The 9,985-nt window shown below is 36.3% G+C and overlaps 1 protein-coding gene across 1 annotated transcript; it reads left to right on the forward strand.

The window, feature by feature from the left end:
• Positions 1–594: 594 nt before the first annotated feature.
• LOC110784058 (uncharacterized) lies at positions 595–9,894 on the forward strand. The gene is made up of 10 exons (XM_021988458.2): positions 595–688; positions 786–847; positions 1,200–1,319; positions 1,400–1,499; positions 1,678–1,758; positions 1,893–1,942; positions 2,131–2,281; positions 2,392–2,448; positions 8,723–8,844; positions 9,495–9,894. Exons 1-10 carry the CDS (start codon positions 632–634, stop codon positions 9,703–9,705), a joined length of 1,011 nt encoding a protein of 336 aa, XP_021844150.1. The 5' UTR covers positions 595–631; the 3' UTR covers positions 9,706–9,894.
• Positions 9,895–9,985: the final 91 nt, after the last annotated feature.

The following is a 9,985-nucleotide window of genomic DNA, read 5'->3' on the forward strand; positions in this document are numbered from 1 at the left end:
ACTATGACATGACGTGTTTCATGTTATCATTGCGAAAATAAAAATAAATAAATGAAAATGTTACTAATGTGGTAAGTGGTAACCTGGGGCATCGCCCGGGCCCAAAAATTAGTTACTCCCTCCGTCCCGGAATACTCGACCCGGTTTGACCGGCACAGAGTTTAAGGGACTTGAATTGACTTATTTAATTTAATAGGTAGTAGTTGATAGTGGGTATTATTTTAATGTAGTTAGTGGGAAATGTGTAAAGGGGTGGGGTTGGGGGAGAGTAGGGGTTGAATTTTTAATTATTTTTTGTATGGAGTAGGGGGTAGGTGGGTTAATAGGGGTGGAGTGAGAAATAATATAATATTGTTAGAATATTTCCATTTTTAGAAACAAGTCAAGTATTAAGGGACGGTCCGATAAGGAAAACAGATCAAGTATTCCGGGACGGAGGGAGTATAAGTTTTTAAAAGTAGGCTCACTAACCTACGGACTTTAAAGTAATGGGCCGGTATGCCCAAAATGAAATCGGGCACCTGAAAATGAAAGATAATGGTGGTATTAATTGCTACGTGGCACCTTCTCAAGCCCCTTATAAACTCCCATCAACATTTTAGTTAAACTCATCAATTGAAAATAAAATAAAATGATAAAAATTCAAATTCATATTTCTGTTAGAGATTGCATCATGTTTCTTCTCAAGGTATTTTTTTTTTCTCTTTCTCAAATTTTCTATTTTTTTTTCATTTCTTTTCTTGCTATGAATTTTGCTCATTTTATTTTATATAATTGAAATGAAGGCATGGAGAACAACAGCTTTTGGTGTTTATGGGTACCTAAATTTTACCAAGGCTGGGTTCATGTAAGTTTTTTTTTTTTTTTTTGTATATCCCTTTAAAATTAAATTGTGTAATGAAATAATTGTGATGAGTAATAATTATGTGATTAGTGATTAGCTGCTATTTGAAGTAGACTGGGTTATTAGGAGAATGAACTCCCTGTGTCCGACATTAGTAATAAATTCTCATGATTTGGCTTATCTTATAGAACTATAGAACAATTGCAGATGCATTCAGAATTTAAGTTATGCATGGTTGAAATTAAGAGAGGGATATACTTGGTTAACAGCGTAAATGATTTGAAATGATTAAACTGAATGTGACAATGTTATCATATGCTTTGTCCATATATTAAGTCCAAAAATCTTGGTTTAGGGAACATTCAAACAAGTTTAAAGTAGAAGATATGCAAGGAAGATTGGATGGAAAGAATTGTATGGTTAGTGGAGCAAATACCGGCATTGGATTTGCAACTGCTCAGGACCTCGCTTCAAGGTATTACTATTGCCTATGCTTTCAGAACTTTGTGTTTATCTCATTCATTTATTTTTATTTATAATAATAATTGTCTGCAGAGGGGCATCTGTCTACTTGCTGTGCCGTAGTAAGGAGAGGGGAGAAGCTGCTCTTTCCAAAATTCAAACTAAAACTGGAAATCAGAATGTTTACCTGGAGGTTTACATTACTCTTTTTAAGTTTTAATAACTGATATTTAGGGAATCATAAATGATCTTGTTTCAATTCTGACTGATTTCTGCTATTTCTTTCAACTCCATGGGATCTCTTGTATGCTAACTGGATACTATAGAATCTGCTGATTACAATTTACAATTGCCTTCTAAATCACGTGCAGGTATGCGACCTGTCATCTGTTAGTGACATCAAGTCGTTAAGTGCAAAATTTTCTTCCAAGGGTGCCCCTCTTCATCTTTTGGTAAACTTGATTTTCATGTGAACTATCATCTCTTGTACTGTATAATTTATGACCCTTATCATTTATAACCCTTTCTTCTGTAGTTCATATAACTTAACTGAATGTTACTTGTCTGATTTTCTTAACTGCTTTAGGTCAATAATGCTGGCATTCTTGAGGCTAACCGCGTCACAACTTCTGAAGGGTAAACTTATAATTCTTCTGTATAGCAGAAATGTTTACATTGATATTTTATCCGTACAGAACCCCTCCACACCCCCACCCCCATTGGTCATTCATGATGTACTTGTTCAAGTGTGTTGCTGTGCACAGATGCATGCATTCTTGGATGCAGTACTAATAAATATGTCTTTTTCACTTGTTTCATTCCAGTTTCGAGCTGAATTTTTCTGTAAACATATTGGGCACTTATGCCTTGACAGAGTCAATGTTGCCCTTATTAGAAAAGGCTGCACCTGATGCACGAGTAATTACAGTTTCTTCTGGTGGCATGTACACTTCTCCTTTAACAAAAGATTTGCAGGTGAGTGATCATTGTGGAAAAGTAGCTTCTTTGTATTAATATTCTTTTTGAAGGGTTTTTTATATGAACATGAACCAGATATAATTTGTGACTATTTATTTCTTGTGAAGTTCAGTGAGGAAAACTTTGACGGGGTGGCGCAGTATGCTCGAAACAAGCGAGTTCAGGTCAGTAAAAGTATTTATGCTCAGTGTTAATATATTTTTCAGGCATAATCGGTTTATTTGCTAGTTATTAGTCCGGCATCTGTACATTCAGTTAGGTGTCCTCGTCCTCTCCCTGGTGAACCTAATTACTTGGTGGATGCTTCAAGTATTTTCGTATGTGAACTTTCATATAAAATTACAAAGCGTTGTAGCATATACGGTGATTTATTTTAGTTCTTATGGTTTAGTGTTCTCAAGTATCGTAATATGCTCCATAGGACCAATACTCATAGCATTATTGTGATGATAAAATGTGTCTATATACGACAGCAACCTGTTGATTACTTTATTCTAAAAAGTTGTGTTAGCAAATAAACAATTAGAACAACTTATCTGGATGTTACGAATTACGATCTGAACGATTGTCGCACCGTGGCCAAACCACTGCTACCCCGGTGCAGTAAAACTCTTGTGGTTGTCCTCCATGGTTAACGCGGCACCAAGGATTGTGTGCACTCACAAGTCTCGATTAGAGACCAGATCACCAGAATACTTGCCAGAAAACAAAAGAGGGTTTGAGAGAATATGAGTTTTGATTTCTGTGTGCTTTCTTTTTGGAGAAACGGAAGAAGAAATATATATTCAAAGAGTTTTGGGAACTGCAACAGCCATAAAACGGCTAGATAATAAAAACGGAACAGTTTCCCGTAATGTCAAACAATTGAAAAAGTGTCAATGTCTTGCAACTTGAATTAACACTTAGTAACATTCAAGCTAGGATCTCTTTCCTATCAAGTGACTTTCGTCTTGAACTTAATAGGAGGTTAGAAATCCATCACTCAAAGCACACAATTGAACATGTATAATATTGTGAATCTGCGCCAATAAAAGTGACGCATTATACTGGTTATACGCATAACCTGGATGCTCATAGTTGCTCTAGAGAATAGCCCATGCAATTCTCATAGGAAGCGGCATCACTTCCACACCTAAGTAGGTTAATCCCATCAAGTATGAGCTACATCACACAATCAAAATTATGGATACGGGTTCATTAAGAGCCATATAATCATCCTCTTTCCAATTGTAGCAAGCACATAATAAACATCTTAATGGATGGACAAAATAAAAATGTCTGCTTTTGAATTATTACATAATGTTCCCCTTAGAACTCATTCTGAGTAGGAGTTCATTACTTTACAATTCATCCAATGGGCCTCAAGCCCATCCCCTCCGATGTTTCCAAAACTAGTTTTTGACATAAACCTTTCGTTAACGGATCCGCGATGTTCATTTCATACTTGATATAGTCTAATGATATCACTCCACTTGACAATAATTCTTTGACGGCCTTGTGCCTCAAACGAATGTGTCTCTTATTCCCATTGTAGGCATGGTTGTTTTCCACGGCAATAGCAGCTTGCGAATCACAATGAAGTGCAACTGAAGGAGCTGACTTCCCCCACAGTGGAATATCTGCAAGCACGTTCCTCAACCATTCTGCCTCATGACTTGCCAATTCAAGAGCAATGAACTCAGATTCCATAGTAGACATAGCAGCACAAGATTGTTTACAAGATTTCCAAGAAATAGCTCCACCCCTAGGGTGAAGACATAACCACTGGTGGAGTTGACTTCATTATTGTCGGTTACCAGGTTGGCATCACAAAATCCGTCCAACACTCCTGGAAACTTGGAGTAGTGCAATCCCCAATCCATGGTACCCCTTAAGTACCTAAGTAAACGCCTCTAAGGCTTTAAGCACCCCAATACTCATTGCTTGGTTTATGAGTGTACCTGCTTAACCTACTCACAGAATAAGCAATGTCAGGCGTAGTGTAGTTCATAAGAAACATGACACTACCAATAATCTTAGCATACTCAGATTCACAAACAGTGTCACCTTTATTTTTTCTTTAAATGGATGCTTATATCATAAGGGGTCTTAATTGGATCGACATTGAATGAATCAAACTTTTTAAGAAGTTTTTCAACATTTTGAGCTTGACTAAGACAGATGCCATTTGGAGTTCTAGTAATTTTTACTCTCAAAATCACATTTGCCTCAAAAATTCGCTCGATCCAAATCAGTACCAAAAATTAGCATATCATGCACATAAAGACAAACAATCACACAACCAAATAAATCATGTTTAGAATAAACACAAGAGTCACCTTCATTTACATGAAAGCCATTACCAGTCATTGTCTTGTCAAACTTGTCATGCCATTGCTTAGGAGCTTGCTTAAGCCCATACAATGACATGACCAGTTTACAAACTTTGTTCTCTTGACCTGGAACAACATAACCTTCAGGTGAAACCATATAAATCTCTTCATCCAAATCACCATTCAAAAATGCAGTTTTTTCATCCATTTGATGCACCACAAGATCATTAATGCAAGCAAGAGCAATCAAAGTACTAATGGTTGAATTTTAGTGATAGGAGAATGGGTATCAAAATAATCAATGCCATGTTTTTGAGTAAAATCCCTTACACAATCCTTGCCTTATACTTGTCAATTGACCCACATGATTTCAATTTTTTCCTAAAGATCCATTTACAAGTAATAGGCTTGCACCCTCTAGGCAAATCAACCAATTCCCAAGTATTGTTACTCAGGATTGACTGGATTTCACTATCAATAGCCTCCTTCCAGAATATTGCATCAACTGACCTCATTGCCTCTTCATAGGTTCTAGGGTTGTCTTCTAAAATAAAGACATACAAAAAATCATCATTAATCAAGAAAGGTTCAGTTAGAAAAAGCATTAATAAAATCATCACCATAACTGATTTCCTTTCTTGCCCTTTTGTTTCACCTTCGCCCCAAATCAGAATCACTTTCTCTATTATATAAGGCAAGAGGGGAGGGGCAATTCGGTAATCCCACTTTTCGTGTCCCCAATCAAAAAGACGAATGTACCCTTCAACGTTTAACTTGCGATAAACCCTAAACCTATTTCTGTTCTTCCGCCTCTCTTTCTACCTTCCCCACTTCATATAAATCTCAAACCAAAATTTCGTACTCTATACACTCATCCTTCTTCCTTCTCAAGTTCTGGAACATTTTCATCTTTTTTCTTCATTCTTGGTTTAATTTTGATCAATTTCCTTTTTTTATATTGAAAATAAATAGGTTAGTTATCAATCCCAGCTCATTACGAGATTTCCTTTGTGGAGATCGGGGAATTGAACTTTATCCAATATTTATCTGAGCTTTTTTTATCCCCCTTTCCAAAAAAAAAACGAATTGATTTTACAATTTTAATTTTATTTTTATTTTTATCGATCTTATAAAATCCCGGTGATGCAATTTTATACCATGCTAATTCTGATCAACCCATGATCGATCTTATAAAACGAGGGTTCTTTTTTCTTATTTTGTTTTTGGATTTTTTAATCTGCAAAACCGAGTCTTTGTGAAAGAGGAGAAAATGAAGAGGAAATATAATTTAGGTAGTATTTTGATGGGTATGGGTAAAGGTGGTGGTGGTGGAGGAAGTGAGCTCCGATTAAATTCAAGTTTGAGAATCATACGGAGTGGATCTGGTTACCGGGCGGGTCGGGTAGAATTATATTGGACAACTTTACAATGACTAATTTTAACCATCACTTTAGTTGAGTTTAAACATATTACAGAAATTAGCACATACTGAAAGACACGGTGACTAAGTTATGGTTGTTTGTATATTTAAATTGTGCGATATAGATTTTAAGGTAGGCGCTTTGCAGCATAAATTTCTCTGATTTTATGTTTTCCAGTATTTACCCGTATATTTCATCATCAGAAATGTTCAATAAAGTTTTGTAAAATATTTATGGTTCATAGTATTATGTAAATTTTCATTATAAACGGATTGGCCTAAAAGTTGACCCGTTTCAAATATTTTTCCCTAAGTGTAATCGTAACAAAAACTAATACGGAGTAGTACTTTGACCAATAATGTTCAATAGACCTATGTTATATCCATGCTTGAATTTTAATAATTGGTAAAGTAATTCAACAATAATACTCCGTAATTCTCAAATTTTGAATATTTGTTGAAGTAATTCAACAATAATAATTCTCAATAAACTATGTAAAAAAAAAAAAAATTGCCTATTTTTTGAGGTGATTAGATGGATTAACACAATGTTTTGTTTTTATACACTTTCGCACGCACGCATCGCGTGCATGTAAGACTAGTTAGTAGCAGAAGGAGTAATGGGAAAAACATTAGAAGTACTAGAAGATGGCACATCATTACTGGTGCAAGAGATTTTCAAAGGAACAGCATTTTCAAAAAACTCAGCATCTCTCGCTTCAATAATGTTACCACCTGCATAAGAGTTGTTAGCACCCTTAACAAGAAAACGATAAGCAGCACTTTGATAAGCATAACCTATAAAGATAGAATCAACCGTTTTGGGACCAATATTATCCCTCTTGAAACTGGGTATGCCAACTTTTGCTAGGCACTGGACCACTTTCAAGCATTTCAGGCTTGGCGCTCGACCTTTCCATAGCTCATAAGGAGTCTTGTACAACTTCTTATGAGGCACGTTGTTCAAAACATGACAAGCTGAAAGAATAGCCTCCCCCCAAATATTATCAGGAAGCCCAGAACTAACTAATTAACATTGAATTCATCATATTTTTCAAAGTCATGTTTTTCCTTTCAGCAACCACGTTTTGTTCGGGTGTGTATGGAGCTGTTGTTTCGTGAACTATACCATTCTGTTCACAAAACGCCTTAAGAGTTTTAGGGTTATACTCACCACCCTTATCACTCCTAAGTCTATTAATTTTCCTATCTAGCTGATTTTCAACTTCAGCCTTGTATTTAAGGAACATTTTCTTAGCTTCATCCTTTGACCTGAGAAGATAGTCCATCGTAAATTGAGAACAACCATCAACAAAAGTAATTTAATACCTTTTACCAACCCTGCTCTCATAATTTTTAACATCCCCCAAGTCACTATGAACAAGTTCTAGTACTTTTGTTTGTCTATTTATTGATTTAAATGGCTTCTTTGCAAACTTGGCTTCAAAACATACTTCGCATTTTGAAAAATCAGTTTTAGAAAAACTCGGAATCAGATTCAAGTGTTTAAGTCTACTAATCGAAGTAATATTAACATGACCCAATCTTGCATGCCACAAATCAATAGACTCAGCTATATAAATAGAAGAAATATTAGCTTTGTTATTCATAATTAATTGAAATACCAAGAGTAAACAACCCACCATTACAAAAGCCCTTTACCAAAAATTCCCCGTTATGAGTAATAAACTAGTATATCATAATCAAAGGAAAGCTTCAAACCAGCCTTCATGAGAAAGCAACCAGAAATCAGGTTCCTATGCATTTCTGGAACATGCAAAACATTGGTACGGGTAAGAGTTTTTCCAGAGGTGAGAGTGAGAACGATTTTCCTTTTGCCTTGGACAGTTGCGGAAGCAGAGTTACCCATGAAGACATTTTCACCACCAATCTTCTCATAGGTAGTGTCTTTGTTGGTGCAGATGTGGCCTGGTTGTCCCCGTATCAACAATCCATTCAGCAACATCACCTGTCAGGTTAGCTTCTGAAACAACAACAACAAAATTGTTAGGATCAGAAGCAAGCTTCAGCAAGGTTGGCTTGATTCTGATCGGACTTCTTCTTGACTTTGTGACCAGCCTTCCCACATTCAAAACAGTTTCCCTTGAACTTCTAAATTTTACCTTGAGGCTTGAACGGACTGTCTTCCCCTTAAACCTATCAGAACTGGCATTACCATTGGGTTCAACAAGATTATCCTTCCATGAGGGTGGTAGTTTCTCAATCAGAACAACAGCAAGCACAACCATAAAACGGCTACCCGCGCACATCGCATTCCCCAAGATCCGATGTCCGACCCGCCCGGCCGGCGCGCGCGCGTGTGGTATGTGTCCACCCATACCACTCTCACACTTTCTCAAACAAGTAATACACTCAAGCCCCCAAGTATAAACAAGGAATGAAGTTGGTATTTTATCAATATGGGAGTTTTTCCCTCTTCACTTTTCCCACTCTTTTCTTTTGCATTTCTAACAAGAACTTCCAACAAGCTGGACTCTCCTTTGAGTAATGAGAAATGTTGTTCTTAGTTCCTGAATAGGCGATAAACGCTGGACTCTCCATTGAGTAATGAGAAACGCCCTTCTTATTATATAAATGTTGGTCCTTCGGCTACTGCGATGAACACTTTGGCATACATAGCTGATAGATTCACTTTTGAACAAGCTAAAAGTTTAAACCAATATGTGCATCATTTGTTTGTACCAGGTTGCATTAACAGAAAAATGGGCTGAAAAGTACAAGGATAAGGATATTGGATTCTACACAATGCATCCAGGCTGGGTTGAGACGCTTGGAGTTGCAAAAAGTTTGCCAGATTTTTCCGAAAGGTATAACCTTAACTCTGTTCTGTTGTACTTTATTTTCCTGGAAACCTATTAAGTATTAACTCTTATTCCATGTTAATTTACTTGTACCATGAGAGCTTTTTAGCTTAGTTTGGAACTTCTAGTTACAGCTAAGTGGTTTGCATCAAGACAGATGTAGCAACTCGAACTAATTCTACCTAAATATCTTGTTATTGTAGTTACCCTTGCTTTAACATCTTCTGTTAGAAGAGATTCTTCCCTTCTTCTGTACTCGCACAAATATACAGAGCGTCCACCAATCTCTCAGACCTAAAAATTATTCAAGAAAAATTGAATTGAAGCTTCTAACAAGGAAGCTTAGTTTAGGACTTTAGGATACTTCTGCATCCTGTATTCCTGTTGGGGTCCGATTTTTGGTTTCTTTATATCATAATCCTGACAGAAAGCAGCTCAGTAGCTGCCTTCCTAAGTGTATGCAGATGTTACCAACTTACTATATCATTAAATGCACTCATCAAGCAACAGTACCACAGGAACAAATATTAAAATCAAACTTGAAACACAATCAATCATTAAGAAGAATGAGGATCATTTGATATCAAATTCAGTGTTTAAACTACTAGTAAATCAGAAATATATTGATTTGTAAATATTGATTGATAAATTGCTAGGTTTTCTGGGAAATTTCGAACATGGGATGAAGGTGCAGATACCATAATATGGTTGGCTTTACGACCCAAAGATAAATTGATCTCTGGTGGATTCTACTTTGACAGAGCTGAAGCACCTAAGCATTTGCCATTTGCTGCTACTGCTGGATCTCATTCTATAATTGATTCCATCGTTGAGAACCTTCGCTCCATGTCCGGGGTTCCATCATAAGACCAAATTACTTGGTTTTTATTACATGTATAAACAAAAGTTGTATGTAAAATACAAACATCTCTTTTTTGTTGGGTTAATTGTACGCTTGGTCTCTTTAGGTTCGTGGTTTAACCAACAACATCCATGTGAAGTTTCCTTTCTGTAATTCTCCCTTTATAGTTTATACATCTAAGTCTTTAATTACCACTTTATCATTTTATCAATTATGCACTAGGATAGTAAAAAGAACGCCTTGCCAAAGAAAATGTAGCAAATGAGATTGACATCTTCGTTTCGA

This window comes from Spinacia oleracea, chromosome 4 (assembly GCF_020520425.1).
Source record: "Spinacia oleracea cultivar Varoflay chromosome 4, BTI_SOV_V1, whole genome shotgun sequence".
Classification (NCBI taxonomy): Eukaryota; Viridiplantae; Streptophyta; class Magnoliopsida; order Caryophyllales; family Amaranthaceae; genus Spinacia; species Spinacia oleracea.